This window comes from Micropterus salmoides, unplaced genomic scaffold (assembly GCF_014851395.1).
Source record: "Micropterus salmoides isolate LMB-PRFRI ecotype aquatic unplaced genomic scaffold, ASM1485139v1 Ms_hic_scaffold_23, whole genome shotgun sequence".
Lineage (NCBI taxonomy): Eukaryota > Metazoa > Chordata > Actinopteri > Centrarchiformes > Centrarchidae > Micropterus > Micropterus salmoides.
This window is the reverse complement of record NW_024041484.1, coordinates 14508544-14525732: the sequence shown is the minus strand read 5'-3', so window position 1 is coordinate 14525732 and position 17189 is coordinate 14508544. Positions and strand designations below refer to the sequence as shown.

The window sequence follows — 17189 nt, the reverse complement described above, 5'->3', positions numbered from 1 at the left end:
CAAAACTAGGAATCACAAAAGGAATATCAATACATGAATCAGAAAAGCATCATACTATTATCGGTTGTAGTCACAGTCAAAATGTACCAGCATGTGGTGATCTGCCTCTTGGAAAAGTTCACACATGTAAGAAAATATAATTTGCACTTACAAAAATTTAAAGAAGCCAAATATGTGTGGGAGATCTGTGTTGAAAGGAGAATGTGACCTTTAGTTCTTACAGAATCAGTATCAGTATAATACCTCTGCATCTTGTGCGAGTTCACCTGCAAACACTGCATTTGCAGTGGTTCACAGTAGCCTGTAAACCAAAAGCCCTACTCTGTAAAAAATTAAATACTGAGTTTTATATTCAGGCTTATCAAGCTGATTACACGCCATTAAGTTCTAAATGACTTCCTGCTATTTACAGCTGGGACTAGTAAAAGTGTCCTCAAAATAAAAACATTTAGAGCAAAGACATTTTTAGGAGCATACTGTGTGTGTGTATATATATATATATTTTTTTTTTTTGTTTGTTTGTTTGTTTGGTTTTTTTTAAAGCTCAATGCAGATTAAAATCCCAATCTCAAAGTGTGCTTTTTTTGCAGTGCAGTATTCATGTCATAGCAGGAAAACTGCACGATGGAAATGTATTGTTATAATGTACCGGTAAGTCTCATATTCCTTCCTCCCTTCCTTCCTCAAGCCTCTCTTTTTCCTCTGGGCTGACCATATCATTTTCTTTGTATCCAAGGTGACAGATATTAAGCACGGATTCACACCTCACAACGAGCTGTTTTCCTGATTGGCATTGAAGCAAGAAGCTGTTTAATATGGTGTGGAAAACAGGAAGGAGACCAATTTATACAGTAAATCCAGGTTATACACTGCAATGGACTGGCGACCTGTCCAGGGTGTACCCCGCCTTTCGCCCGATGTCAGCTGGGATTGGCTCCAGCCCCGCGACCCTGTACGCAGGATACGCGGTTGACAATGGATGGATACAGGTTATATAATGAATCAAGGTTAGTTCTGCCACCGTGTGGAGAGGACGGGTACTGCAACAAAAGGGAACCTCTTTGTTGAGTCTTAATTTTGCTCAGAGAAAAGACAAACCTGACCATATTGTGATATGATGGGGTGATGTTTTACATTTGGGGCAAAGGTTAGTTATTCTGATACTGCATCAGGTCTAGAAAAAAATGCTGACAAAATTATTTTAAGGGAGTGAAAAATCTTTTGTACTCAACTCAGTCTGACTGAGCCATTTCTACCACTTGGTTAAAGTATGCCAGTGGCATAAACATTTGTGGTATTTGGCATATTTTTAGTGAAATTTTTAAAAGCTAAGCATTTTTTTTTATGCAGATTCAGAGGCTCTTTGTAAGATTTTTCTACAAACATGCTTAGTGAATCGGTTGAAGCATTAAAACATTTGCCACTGCCTGTTAATTCAATTAAACCTGGGGTTTAATCAGAATTTTTCTATCATAGCTTATTTTTTTCTTCTGTTATTTTATTCTTTTAAAATCCTGTTTTTCTTTTTTATATTTCCTGTGTTCCTTCCTGTGTTTAATGCCATTTTATGACTGGCAGTTTTTATCAAATTAAACGGTTAAAATGAAAGGTCTTGAAAAGTCTTCAAACACATTTCAAATGCAGAGTATCTTACAACTTTGACTGTGTCCATGTCGTTGTCTATCTTTTATGTTCTGGTTCATGGTGACCCAAAGGCCTGTTACATAGATTATGTTTTAATATCCACAAATCATTAACAGCAGAGAGACATGATAACACATAATTCCTATCTTTATATAATTTAAAGTCCAGTCTCCCCAATTCATTTGAACAACTTTTATTTATTAAGTTTTTACAAATAAAGTAACAAAGTTCATTGTATTGTAGCGCAAAGCGCAAGGTTTTTTTAATATGAAGCTTGAACACTCTATACTTAGTGCAAAACATACCTTTAAAGGCTGCCGATGACTCCCTACATGTATTTTATTTTGCTTTCTCTTTCATTCATTTATCCTTGTATGTTTTTAATCCAATAACTTTGTACAATGTCAAACACGATACAGAAAAATGAAAACACTGAATTTAGTTAGGTGCCGCTACAGACATTAAAACTGCTGATAAAACAAGTGAGAAATAAAAAATAAAACATGAAAGCATCAGTGAGACCAAAAACATAATTAAAACGTTGAGACAAACAGTCTGTAGAAACTGTTGCTGTGCTCGAGACTCGACATAATTCCACAGGAGCAAGCTACACGAAATAGCAAGTAGAATTGAACTGAATGAATCTGTATGTGTGTGTGTTGATCTGTTGGTGCACTGAAAGGCATTTTTATATATTACATGTGGGCACTTCTACAGTAAAAAGCATAAAAAGGTTAGCGAGTCCTGAAACTGTCAAAACAGAAACTGAATCTAATGCAAGCGAGTTAAAAACATCTATTGCTACACTGTAAGTGTGTCACCAGAAAGAGAATCCTACTTGAACCTCAGGTAACTTCACAATAAGAGTGCCTGCACACTAGATAACTCTCAAGCCTTTCACAGTAAGAGTTCTCCACTCCAACTCTTTAAAATAATTGCACCCTAGTTTAACTCCAGAGCTTTAATAAAGTAAGAGCCCTACAGCATGCAACCTCAGAGCTTGATAGCATACTGTAACATTAAATAATATTGCATTGCAATCCATTGAAAGTAGCCTAAGTGGAGACACAGCAAAATGTTATCAAACTCCTACAGTGGAAATCATCCGAGGCTCGAGCAATGGCAAAGTGAAAATCCAGGTTGTTACCTGGCAAATGTAACAGCTCCAGTGAGTAAAAGCAGGTAAATACACTAAATTTTCTCTTTTAATTCTTTATCTCTGATGTTTCCACTCCATTGACAAAACATCAAATGGCACTGAGTTGGTGGCATCATTAAAGGTTTGACTTCTTTTAACAGATCATGATAAACAGAATGATCATAACCAGAACTTAAGCAAAGTGGCTCAATGATTATTCACAGCTTCAACCAAACTTGCCAAGTAGTAAAAAAAATGTTGCATTATTATTCATGAGAAATGGAAAATCTCTCTTAAAAGAGGCAAAAGCAATCAGGGTTTTTGTACAAACGTTACACACGCGTTACCTTTTTGTGTTTTTATGTGAATCCAGAACACCCATTCTAAGCAAAAAATAAGAAGACATTTTTAAGTGAATGTCAAAGTTTGTACCAGATATGAGAAAGAAAAGAGGACAGGGTGTCAAAGCCTTGAATCCAAAACCACCATAAGTCCATTATCAACATTACTTTCATCATCATAACCCCCATCATCACCAGTACAATCATCATAACCACCACTGTGCTCACAGTCATTTTAACCACCACTGCCGTTATCACCACCACCAACACCTCCAGCAGTCTGATGCCCTTATGTTAAAATATCTATTTTTTTAATTTTTGGTTTACATAGTGATTTCTGTGACTATTAAATGCTGTTAAACCCCAATGGTGCAGCTTCGGATACATACAGTGGGAATAGGAGAGGATGAGACAGTTTTCATACCTTTAGCAGAATTTATTTATTTTTGTCCGATAGCAGCAATTCTCAGAGGAGGCGGCATTCCCAGCCAAATCTGTTAAAAAGACAGTAGAGTTCGGCTGGCCTCGTAATGGCTTTTTGATTATAAAAAGGTTAGATAGCAAAATAAAATTGGACAACAATGGGCTAGACTTAAGGGGCAAGATGGCTCCTATAATGTGGAGTTTGTGGACTCTTGGAAGATTAGCCAATGACTTACAAGCGATCCAAAATCAATCAAATTCTATAATATGCATCTTTGGAGTCTGTATATTGCTGTAATGCTGTAAGCATTCGCAGCCTATGTTCTTTGATTCTTAATACTTTTTATTTTACGCTGCTGTTAACACTTAAAGGCCCTGAAAAAATATTTTCTTCTTTCTACGAGTGATGGGTCCCTACAAGAAAACACTATTTTATGCCAAAGTTTGGACAGCTTTGGTTATTGTACATCAGAGATTTCTGTATTTCTTCGTTGATTTGAAGTGGGTGGGGCTCAGTGGGAAAAAGTTACTACCAATATGATATATCTAAAATATTTATAAAGTTTTCAGGGCCTTTAAAGTCTGTAATTGCATAATTACTTCATGGTAATTATTTTTTTGGGCATGTGGTCATGGCTCTATAGTCACTCTGCTCAGTTTGAGGCTGCCGTTTCACTACGTTGTGGTCATTTGACTGCAAATCCATGTAAAGTATATAGAAGATGTGCCTTATATAGTACTTTCAGCAAAACAAAACAGAGTGCGCTGTTTCTCTGTGGCAAATGTCTGCACTCACTATTCACTGAATAATAATCAAATTGTGCTCATAACCAGGGCAGGAGATGTTTTTTAATCCAGAGGTCATAGCATCATCATTTGTTTTTGTAATTAAAAGAACATTAAAAGACAATAACTTTTGTTCGCTGTACCAATGTGTCCTCTACTGAAAGCATCCTGCACCTGGGCCAGTGCCTCTGAAGTAGAGTGGTCCAAATACAATATTCAGTAACTCCCTTCTTAAAACCAGAAAAATATCCCCCAATATCTACATTTTAAATACTGGAGAGAAAAAAAAAAAAGGCAATGATAGACTAATGTTCGGCTCATCTTTCATAATGTTGTGGTGTAACCTCACGTGTATGTAAAGCACAGCAATGGGAGTCACCTCCCAGAAACAGCACTGACTTCAAATGGTGCCTTTTTCAATCTTAAGTGGTCAATCTCATTGGCTTAAATGGCAGCAGAGTTAAGGTCAATTCATCTTTCTATCAATTCTCAGCTAAGTTTGTCTTGTTAACAGTTATTTTCATTTTTTAAATCCAACCTGGGGAAAATACACTCTCAATTAGCTGAAATCAAGGAGAACTAACCAGAAACCAGCTGTAGCGCACACAGCAGCAGCTGACAACTAAAACAACTATTATTACTGCATCTCGACCAAAAATACTGCATGCCTTCTCCACTAACACCAAGTCCAGTCACCACCATCATCACCACTGACTTCAAAGTGACACCACCCAAAACTCTCCACATCTGCTGTCAACTGTGCTTACTTTAACCCAAGTCCTCAATCCCCACAACGAAACAAGCAACAGGAAGGATGCAAGGCACTAGTAAGTACCTCCAGTATTAACCAGAGGCTCTAGGGAGAGGGGGAAAGCAAAAGAAACGAAGTGAAAATAAAAGACAGACCTTTTTTTCAAGTACATTAAAATGGACACCATTGGTTTATACATTCACATTCATCTAACAAAACCAGGGAGAAAGGGAAGAGGAGGGCTATTTAAAGTGTCTGATATACAAGAACTGTATTAAGAAAAAAATAGCTAGCATTACTTTATTATCTAAATATCTATCCTGCCATTCACCCCGGTTTGTCTTTATAATTGGGCTTGGATGTCAGTTTCGACTTTCAATTCAATCAGTTCTAAAGATGAACTAAAACTGCAGTCGATTAGTTGTTAGTAAGGCATTTGTTTTGGATCACATCCTCAGTAAGTGATTGCGAGGACAGTTATTGAAAAGAGGGATTTTAAATTTTCACATTTTGTTGAGAATCCATTTGCTGTAAGCAGTGAATTGAAAGTGAAAGGACCCCAAACCGTTCTCTGTATGCTTTTGTTTTTAATTTCTGACATTTCACCCTAAAACTAATGTTGTCCAACAACATTTGCTAATAATAAACAACAGTAATCACAGTGTTTCCACATCGTACACTGATGTGCGCATATAACAGGTCCATCGACAGAACATGTTCTTGTTTTTGTTTCTTTTTAAATAGAACAATAATCATTAACAACAATAATTATGACAATAATGTACATTGCAATCATTTCAACACAATTGTTGAAACCAACCTCATGATGAAACTAAGAACTAAGGCATTAGTCTCTGAAACTATGTCAAACATCTGCTACGCGTCCAACAATGCGCGTGTATTTACATAAGTCTGTGCATGACTGTGTGTGTATGTAGGCATGTGTATTTAAATGAATGTCTCATGCACTCTGTGTGTGTGTGTGTGTGTGTGAGTGAGAGAGTGTGCTTGCTGGGGGCAGCAAGCAAAACAAAACCACCAAAACAAAATCATAATAAAACAACAAAATGGAATCATCATAGCTGACATTCTAAAAAATAAACGGAGACACAAACTGTACAGGGACTCTATATTATTCTGATAACAAGGCCACTTATTTCCGGTGAGTTCTCTCATGTTTGGGTTTTTATCCCCCCCTCTGAAAGGTTTCTGCTGTTATTGCTTCAAATGGCAACAGAGAGGCGGAGAGAGGAATGGAGGAAGAGGTGGAGTCGTGATGATGAAGAGGTGTTTGGTGTTTAGAAGCATCTGTCAATGTGCATTCAGCACTGTAGCAGTGGTGCACACAGCCAGTATGTTCCTAAAATAAGCAGTGGAACATGAAACAGATGAGGTGTTTGACTGTTATTTAACATAAACACTCATGCTTCCCCTCCCTCTTCATCTAGTTTCTCTCCTCCATCTCTCTCCATCTGTTTGAATGCTTTGTCAGAACAAGGGAGGAACAAGACACAGGTCGCAGAAGTCAGAAATTTTCTCAAGCTGACGAGTCAAAACTCCGCCAAGTGCTGGACAATACCTACTCTAAACCACGCTCGAGGTCAGCTCAGCTGCAGCCGTTCAAATTCTCAATGTGCGTATTATTTGTTTCGGATTGTTTTGTGCTTTGAATGAAAATTTTCAAATTCTGAATACTGAAGAAAAAAACGATTCCTGAACTTAAGATAAACTGCTTGCTTTCAGAGTGATACAGCCCTCTTGTGCATCATTTGATGTTGACAATGACCACTAAGAAAGACAACCCTAACGCGATGGCCATCCATGCTCTCCTCTGTATCCACCAGTTACTTCTTTAAAGAATGCCAAAGTCTTTTCTGTATTAAATTTGGGAAAACTGCATTGTTGCATGTTTCTGTCTTCGATGAGAACTTAAGGATTAATACTCAGTCCGAGAGCTAAAAGTTAGAAATACTTTAAGCTTCAGCATTATACGCTTTTAAGAGGTGCTGTGTGAACCCCCCCGCACTCAACCTGATATAACATCTCCCCTCTACTATCTCACAAGGGTGATGGTGTGACCTAGAGTTGTTCATCAATTTAAAAATTGAAGAGGAACAAATGTGAGCGTGCCTATGCACAATGCCTTACACACAAACAGTTATTAACACCAATCCCACATCCTGTCACAACCTCTTTGGCCTTTTAACATTGCACTCATGAGTCTTTTCCATTATCCTTGAGCATTTGGCCAGCTGTTACAAGCCCACAGTCAAACACAGCAGAGGGGGAGGTTATGTGAACTGTGGAGATGGCCACATCGCATTCCTGATTTCTTCTCTCCTCTTCCTTTCCATTTTTCTTTTCTCCTCTTGAACAGGTCAGCTTCTGTCACTTCAAACTCCTTGCTCACCACGCTTCTGCAGTTCTTCCATCCTCTCCGGCCAATCAAGCCCAAGTAACACTCTGTTCCACACCTGTCCAGTCCAGTCGGGCCGTGATTCAAACCAGCCCTCACCCCCAGCCCTACGTGGTCCTCAGGTTGGGTCCTCCTGGGTTGCTGACCGACTTTTGCAGAGTGTTGGTCAGATGGAAAGCCTGGAGCGGCCCCTGCCCGGAAATCTGGCCCTGTCCACCAACCGTGGTGGGGTAGGGACCCAGGGGCTGGGAGGTACTGACCAGCAGAGGCCCAGGCTGTGCTGGGCCCTGGTGTGGGGTCGACAGGCCGTGAGCCGGACCGGACCATTGTGCGCTGTAGGCAGCGGTTGGGGTGTAGTTGATGAACTGGGGAGGTTGGGGTTGAGATGGAGTGGAGGAGACAGGGGGGTGGCACAGGGAGCCCTTGCGAGTGGCCATAGAGGTAGCGGTGGTGGCGTTAGTAGGGAGGTGGGCTGAACCTCCAATGCTGCTGGTACACAGCTGGCTGGGAGCAGAGTACTTCCTACTCAGACTGGCTGACTGGATAACCTGAGGTGGAGATTTCACGTGAAGAAAGAGTTTAAAAGTTTATTCATGCAGACACTTAATTTAGTAGATATCACTTGATTTTTGTGATTTTATCATTTGCAAGTTTGTTCAAGAATTTGCACCATCAAATTGGGCATCTACTGGATTATTAGCTCAATCTGAAGTCCTGTCCTGAGAGATCAAGTGTGAAATTTAGTTTTAAAGACTTTTATCATTTTAGTCAATATTGGGCTCCTGTGGTGCATGTTCCAAAATAAAACTGTACTTAATGAAATTACTAATTGAGACACCTGGGGCCACTTGATATTATTTCATCATAGAAGCACTGGATGAGCTGATCATGATGTGATGTGGTATATTTTTAAACTAACCTCATAGCTGTGTCCCTGTGCTGGGGCCTGCTGCAACTGTTTGGCACTCCTCTTCCCCTGAAAAAGTTTCATATTTAGTTACATTTACTCACCTGTACATTACATTATTCAACTATAAACTGCATAAGAATAATTACTGAAAACAGCTACTTTCTAAACCTCAAGAACCAATTACTAAAATACAAAGAAATGGTTCTTCAGGAATGTTCGAAGCCCTAATTTTTTATAAAAGTCTCACTATCACATTATTTAATTAAACAGAAATCTTCCACAAAACTAATTTACATTCCCTTTCTTTTCTTAGCTGATGTTTTGGTCAATGTAAACACACACACAGTGCCAAATGGATACAGGACAAACATATCATCAGCCAAACGCCAGCCGGTTTTGGCTGAGGTTTGTTTACTCTACCAACCACTTTGGCTTTTAACAAACTACCATTTAGAGTTTAGTTCCTTCCCTTTATCCATCTTCTTGTCTTGTAAACTAAATACAGGAACTGGTGAGTCACCTGTGAGAGGTTCATGGCATCTCTGGCCCAGTTGTCCACCAGTTTATGAAGGTCATCGGTGAAGGTTCCTTTCCTCTGGTGGGGGGTTGACATGTTGGGGGGCAGGTATTGAGAACCCCCCTGGCTGTGACCCAAACCTCCTGAACCACTCACGGCATTGGTGCTGTTAGTCCCTGTGGAGGGAGACGGAGAGAACGGAGGACATGAGACATTGTTCAAACTAGAAATGCTAACTGACGTTATCTGAATGAATGAGAAAGCGCTCCCTGTGTTGACTATGAAAAGGGACTTTACGTGACAGAGGCTGGTCAGGACAGAGTTTTAGGGTAAGTCAGCATGTCGACATGGTCATAGAATTAAATGTTTAAGTTGTAATAGTGGAAATAATGATGACAGATGGGATCATGAGAAAACTATGACAATAGAGCAACCTTTTGAAACAGAACATGGGCACTTTTGCTGACAAATACTAAACCTGTTTCAGAATATATCACTAAATATTGTCAATCTAGGTTCTCTCAAGAATCTCTGTGATTCAGGTTAGTGATACACTGGGCAACCAGTTAAGCTGACATGCCCAGCAGCATTCACCCACAAGATGCCCCAAAACAAAAGAGGTAGTGCTGAGACAGTCGTGCTGTTGATCACAGTTGCCCCGTGTACCACTGGCCTTGTGTTTTGGTTTACTTTTTGACCATTAGATGGCACTCAAGCTCTGCTGGTAGTTTGCATTTGCCAACCCTGAGCATCAACTTCAGAGCAAATTGAGCACACACTGCAAACTGGCCAGGGTGTCTGCAATCTATGTTAAGCGCTGTGCTATTGTAACATCTAGCCTTTGTTCAAGTTAACATTGGCTATTTTATAATACCAGTGCCATCATCATAGCATGTTCCAAGATAGAACTTCCTCATGTTCATGCCTCTGCCAGGCCAACAGGAAACTAAGCTGAGAGGTGAAAGGAGGAAGATTATAAAATAGCTCAGTGCTTTGCTACAACCACTCTGGTTTAGATATTGTCACAAAATTTCAGAATTAAAGGCTACACTTCAATCAAATCTGGATCCCCGATAGTGCAGACACGGCCCTGACAATATGCGCGTGTATTTTTCACAAATACAGAGTTTTATCATATCGTTCAGACCAGTAAAAGAGAACATCAGAATTAACAAGTTTTCTTTCTGTATTATCATTCCTTTACTATACCTTAAATCCCGACTATAGTAACAAGTACAAGAATCTGAAGCATTTCATTTGTAGGAAAAGGGATCCCAAAGCCATGCTGACAAAACGAGCAGTTTATATGACCTGTTCATTTCAGATTCTACACAAGAGGAGACACAATATGCAGAGAATAGCCAGTAAAAACTATATTATACAGTTCACAAAAACTGTCATGTCATGCTATATAAAATGGAGGAAAATAAGAATGAAGAGACGCTGAGTCGTGACTGACTGCAGCAGCATGGAATTCTGGGCAATGTAGTCAAGACCTCAAGACATGACGAGGGAGGAGAGGAAAGGGAGGGGGGCAGAGTGACTCATAGCTGTTCAGGTGTGTTAGTGTGTGTGAATGTGTGTGTGAGCTTGCGGGTGCATGCACTGTCAGTTTGAATCTGTGATGGCTGGTCAATTCAGTCATTTCAGTCTTTAAACTGGGTGTTATTTGATCCTTTACTATCAAAATTGAAAATACAATGCTTCTGTGAGTCACAGTCGCCGAAATAACTGAATTGAACTGATCTCAAATCTGGCAGATTAAATCTAAAGGGCATTTAAGAGCAGGGGGAAGCGCAGGGGGGGCAAGTGCAAGGATGGTAGAGGGGATGGATGGAGGGAGGAAAGACCAAAAAGAGAGATAGTTACTACAGAGCTGGTTGCAGGGGCAGACTTTTTTCACCATCTTCCCTGTGTGGCCGGAAGACAACGATTGGAGGATTGGGAGAGAGTCAGAGTTAAACCCCGCCCACAACACCCGACAATCAAACACAATGCATTCGATTATGATTATCTGAACTTCAAAGTAGTCAACACTTTGGGGTTGAGTTGCCCAGTAACATCTTAACACTGAGATCAGTACCTGTCACACAGTGCACTGGGAGTCAAACCCTGGACAGTGAAGTTAGAACTGGTGTAAATTCTGTTCTCTGCACTATGAGAAAGGCTGACCCCAGATGTCAAGTCACAATGCTGCAATCTGTATCAACGACGAGCAAATATGCTTTTTCTTCTGACAAAGGAAGCCAAAGACTGAAGATAATACTTGTGTTTAAAAATAAACTAAACTGTCCTTGCACACTGCCGCAAACTCTTGTCAGTCTGCTTTGGCTTGAAGATGCTTCTGGGTAACCAACCCCTGGTTCTGTCCTCTCTACAGCTCACAGGGACACACCAGAACTGGGTCCAAATTGATATTCATATATACATATACACCCAGTTTCCAGACCTCTGAACTGCTGCACAAATCTCTGATTTGAGCGATTAAATAGAAAGAAATTGGCAGTTCAGTCTTACTTTCAGGCTAATATCAAAGGTCATTTACATAAATGAACATAATGCCAATGTTACATCACTTTTCGTCCGGTAAAGGTATGATAAAAAGAAAGACCCAGGTCTGTCTCTTTCCCCTCCTGGCAGTGCAGTAATAGGGGAACAGGTGCGAGAGAGGGGTGTAAGGAAAGGGAGTGAGGGAAGTAAGGGAGGGAGAAAAAGGGTTTGAGCTGCAGAGGGTTCAGAGAGCAACATCCCTTCAATAAGCAAAAAACATTTAAAGCTACATATTATGATTATAATATGATTAGAGAAAAACAATTTCTCTATCACGGAAAAAAATTAAATAAAAATAAAAAACTAAATAAATAAATCAGTCATTGCAATTACTCAAGTTTAATTAAAACAAAGACTACATTTCCTTATAAAAACAAAAAAACTGTATGGCAGAAATCTCAAATCGTCAGTCGTCTCAACTGTCTTTCCTAATTAGCCTGCTTGTTTTTACAGAGGCGAAGGTTAGAAACAGAAGCAGTCAGGATTTGTAACTCAGACTGACACACACACACAAAACTGTATCATCTATCTCTAACTTATTAGGACTAGAGATGAAATGGACTGTATGTTGTACAGTATGACTGTAATCCTGCCAGCTGCTTACAATGCTACTTATCAAAGAAGCTTATTTGACTGTTAGGAGGTTGCCATGGAGCATTAGCTAAATGACTAAAATGTAAATGTGCAGCATAATTAAGCTACTGGCACAATCCATGTGCATTTTAACTGCTGTCAACCAGTCCCTTTCTCAAGTACTTTTGTTTATGCAATCAGTTCTGGTTATACTGCACTAATGGCTACGACATTAAAATTATAATCCTATAGCTTTTCATGAAACCAAACACCATTTTTGATAAGCATTTCTTTAGCAATAGTCAACTACACTGCAATACTAATTGCGCTGGTTTATGTAAATATGTTTTATGTTATAGAATCACAGTTGGTGATTTGTGATTTGGCTGGTACATATCACATGGCCTCTAGATAGCTAACAGGTAATAATGAAAAAGGCAGATCAATTTGTTCTGATGCCAGCCTTTTAAAGTATAACTTTAGACAGTAAACACTTTGCTGTGTCCTTCCTTTCAATTATGATGCCATTATTTTATTTTTGACAATGCTGGTGCAGCCAAAAGGTGGGCACTGAATGTGATAAGAGATGATTTGTTTGGAAGACTATGTCAAAATAAAGAAAGAAAGAAAGAAAGAAAGAAAACTGACTAAAAGATTGGGGAAAAATATTAAAAAGTAAGTGAAGATGACTATGAGAAGCTCTAGGGTGTCATTGTGCTAACTTTCTGTGTCCTGCAGTAAGCTCTTATCTTTGATTTTCCGTTTTTCTCCAACATATACAATAAGGATGCTTGTAAGGTAGTAGTTAAAATAAGGAGTAATAAGCAGGTAACTGCTATTTTTACCTACAGAAGGTAGCAAACCTAGTTTAAAGGCTCTGATTTTAGCTAGAAAGTTAGTTTGGCTCATCATTTTGGGTACTTATACCCCTACATGCTACAGCGAGAAAGCTCTCAGGTGAACACATTCTCATTCCCAACTCGTCAAGACCCCTCTAGCGTTGTGTTTGGATGCAGGGCTCAGCAGTCACATTAACATTAGCAATAATTAATATGCAACGTCTGGTCTAGTTAGCAATAATACATATATAACATCCGGTCCGATTTAAAATAAAACTAGTCGTTAACAAAACATTGCAATCTGGTTAGGTTAGGCACTAAAACTACTTGGTTAGGATAAGGAAAACATCATGGTTTGGTTAAGTTACATATGTTAAGTAATGTTACTTAAGTAACTTAACTAAAAACAATCAATGTTCACTTTTTATTTCAGACAGGAAACAAGCACCAGTCTCCTGGATGAAAGTTCGGTTTCTTTGTCCACCCCAACCACCTCCTTACCCTGAATTTTCAGTTATTTATATACTACACCTATGTTTAGTGTTCAAAAATTACACTATAGGACTTCCCCCGGTGCGGCACAAACTGACACCAAGGGGTCTTGACCATGTGTCCATATGTGTTGACTTGAGAGTGAGAAGGGGTTGGACAGGTGTGAAGGTGAGCAAAAGTATAAGCCTGCATGCTCAGCTGCTTTCGCCTGGGGGAATTAAGGTTTTCTACTAAAGCTGACTTTTTTGGCGACACCAGTTTTCTGCAGGACACTGGTGATATCAGAAGCAGAAGGCCTTCCTCCATCAAAGAAGGAAACCATGGGAAGACAGGACGACCGTGACTTGACAGATACAGGAGTAAAAAAATAAGAACAGAAGTAAGTAAGGATGAGGGGTAAAAAGAGAAGAGCAAAGAAATAAAGCGTTACACACAAAGAGCCAAGCAGGGCGTACTCAGAAAGCGCGTCCTCCTGCTGCCAGGCTTGAAGGCCAAACGCTCCGAACCCCAGCTGAACTTTACACAGCCTGAAGAGAGGGAGGAGGGAAGGAAAAAGATGAGAGTAGAGATGAGGAAACAAGAAAGGTGCATAGAAAGGAAGGGAGATGTAGAGAGAGGGAGAGGTGAAGAAGACAAAAGGGAGAGACAATGAGAGGAGAGCAGAGCAATAATAGGACAGAGAAAAACAGGGAAGAAGGAAATAGAGATAAACAAGAGAAAGATAGAAACGGTATAGATGAGAGGGAAGGAAAGAGACACAGGTGAAGAAATAAAAAGAATGTAACAGTCAGTTAGCCATCACACTGCTTTACACAGAGAGAGAAACAGATAGAGAAAGACAGAAAAATATGTGTCAACAAGTGTCTTGTTGTGAGGGAGTGAAGACAAACCAACTGCATGCATTTGTGTTTGTATGCAAAGTATTTCTTATGTTGTGGGGAAGCTGATGAGGCCTGTTGCAAACTGGGATTCACAGTGGCATGCCTACCTGGGGTGGGAGCACATAGGCTGGGCACAGAGAGCGCCGCCTCGCTGGTGTAGGCTGAACACAGGTTGTTGCTGGAGGGAGAGGGTTTGAGTGGCTGGAGCAGAGTACTGCTGCCCGAATCGGCTAATCCTCCTGGGGCTAAAAGAGCCAGCTGGCCGGGGTACATGGTGGGGACGCTCTGGGCGGATAAAGTGCTGCCTGGGGATAGCATAAGGCATAGGCAGGAGAGGACAGGGCAGGAACGACACACCACAGAGACACGCACACACACACACACACACACACACACAAAGATAACGGACAAATGAGATATCCGTCACCCCAGACATTTACATAGACACCCCCACACACACAACCACACACAGAAAGACAGACAGGGAAAGCAATCAGAAATGTTCAAGCTCCGAGCCTGCTCCAGCGTACACCCACATGCACGTGTAACCAAGCAGATAAACACACACACACACATATGTACACACGGATGCATAAACACAGAGATGGTGTAACGTTAGGGTAAAAGTTTCAACCATATTGCAGTGTAGTGGACTTAAGATTAAGGTGAATATTTTGGTGGTTTAGAGGTGCAGGGTTAAATGGTCAGTACAATCAAATTACAAAAAAAAAAGACATATTTCCTTCCTGTGGTGGTATCTAGCTATGCTTTGCTGTATTTTTGGATAAATTTGTCCAGGTTTTGGTGAAGTGAATGGAATTTCATTTGTGTTTCTCACAACATTCAAGAATTTAATTTAGCATTAGAATTTAATTAGAATGCTATGTGAGGCAGTTCTTTCTGCAGGGACAGCGGTGCTTGAGCTAAATGCTAACGTCAACATGTTAACATGCTCACAATGCCAATGCTATCATGCTGATGTTTAGCAGGTAATGTTTAATGTGTTAAGCTAACATTTGCTAATTAGCAATTAAGCATTGTTTTTGGTCAAATTACATTTTAACATCGGTTTCAGTGACCGAGACATTGTTTCTGAAAGGAAATGTTGCTGTTGTATTTCTTTACGTGTTTATTTTTAGTACTATGAGCAAAGTCTATTCATCACTGTTGTGTTGTGGTGGAGGCAGAAATCTTAGAGAAGGATATCTGGACAAATAAAAGTAATCACTGCCTTAGCTAGAAGTAAGTAAGAAATTATGTTTCTTTGGTCTTTGGGTGAACCAACACTTTAACATAAATGTTTAAACAAGAGCCTACCTGGTTGTAACGGACTCTTGCTGCTGTGCGTGGAGCTGGTTCTGGACGATTTAGAGGATTTGCTTTTGGTAGGTCGTCTCCTTCTGCCAGTCAAGGCTATAACTGGAGGGAGCACTGCAGTTGGAGGAACCTACACCAAGACCAAAGGAAGAATCATTGCTTGTTACGTACTACATGTGATGCCATTTATAGTGTCTGCACAGATGTAACCAAGGTGAATTACCTTTCCCAGCTTGGTAAAGAGACAGTCAATTTCCTCCTTCTGGCGGGAGTGGAGGGCCTGAATCTCACGCATGTGCCTGGTGGTAAAAAGAGCAGAGGAAAAATATAGGTATAAAATATTGACAGGCAAAGGAAAGCAAGAGATAATGAGGGTGAGGAAGCAAGGAGAGAGGTGGAGGGTCTAGTTTTCTAGGAAGCGCTGAACATCCGTTTTCAAGAAAAGAGCAAGTGAAAGAAGTAATGAAGGAAAGTGGGTGGTTAACCTCACTCTTGAGGGTTAGGAAAGAGGAAGAGGAGAAAAGAGAAGCAGAGCATAGACTACAAGCTATTTTTGTGGGTACAGAGGGAGAAGAAAGACGAGCGCAAAACCTGGTTTTCTTCAAAGCAGTTAATCTTAATAAAGAAGAGGTACAAGGAGAGAGAGTTGACAACAGACACAGTCTTTTCTGTGAGAGGAAGGGATAACTTACTTTTCTCTGAGGCGACTGACTTCCCGTTTAAAGTCTTCATCCTCAAATTCGGAGTCATTGTCACTGCTGATGTAGGAGTTATTGAAGGAGTTGTTGTTTAGATTTGGCAGCGAAGCTTTATGAGTGGAGTCTGGACTCAAAATCGGACCAGGATCACTGGGTCCGTTAGCAGCCCGGGTGGCGGGGGGAGGCGTCTGCCTGGACTCAAGGTTCTGCTCCTGGGCACGACTGACTGAAAATCTACCAACACGGGCCTCGGGGCTGGTGGTAACCTGAAAAAATATCAACATATTGGATGAAATATTGAATTAGTGGAAGTTAGTGTAGTACCTGTAACCAACAAACCCCTCACTCATTACACTACTACAGAGATCAAAAACAGGAAACAGGAAATACCTGGAAGCGTCCAATGGTAGTGGTGGGTTTAGGGGAGGGACAGGGTGAAGTGAGGGGGGAGGGGTGGTGAGACCCTCCCAGAGTCCTTTGGGGGAGTCCGTCCACTACATCTCCTCGTTGTCCTCCTCCCCCTCTCAGAGGAGACGAGGACTCCTTGTGCAGTGTATTCTCCGGACTGGAGAGACTGGAGGAGGACGAGGAGGAAGAAGACGAGGAGGAGGAGGTGGTGGAGGAAGACTCCGTGCAGGCCGGGCGTTTGACAGGAGGCTCTTCAGCAGCCAACGAGACCTAAACAGGGAAAAGGGTCAATGCAACAGAGAGACAGACATACAGCATTAATTAGCTGTTTCCCTTTAACTATTCTGCAAGTTTTCTTCCTCATTAAACGTCCAAGACTTCTCCATGATCTTCCCAACCATTCCCTGTATTACCTCTAGGTTTTATAAAATTCCACATTTTGTAATTGAACAGATTCTCACACTATCCCTGTAAGGAATATACTTCTCAAACTTTCATGATACAG

General features: G+C 40.5%; 1 protein-coding gene across 1 annotated transcript in view; it reads right to left on the bottom strand.

Annotated features, from left to right (window-relative positions):
- Positions 1-1821: 1821 nt before the first annotated feature.
- wnk1b (WNK lysine deficient protein kinase 1b) overlaps positions 1822-17189 on the bottom strand; it is a 100815-nt gene continuing 85447 nt past the window's right edge. Inside the window, 10 exon segments of the mRNA XM_038738390.1 lie at positions 1822-8047; positions 8419-8475; positions 8930-9102; positions 10796-10837; positions 13815-13907; positions 14369-14566; positions 15579-15708; positions 15802-15877; positions 16271-16542; positions 16667-16954. Of these exon segments, the coding sequence (XP_038594318.1) occupies positions 7607-8047; positions 8419-8475; positions 8930-9102; positions 10796-10837; positions 13815-13907; positions 14369-14566; positions 15579-15708; positions 15802-15877; positions 16271-16542; positions 16667-16954 (1770 nt within the window). The 3' untranslated portion in view covers positions 1822-7606.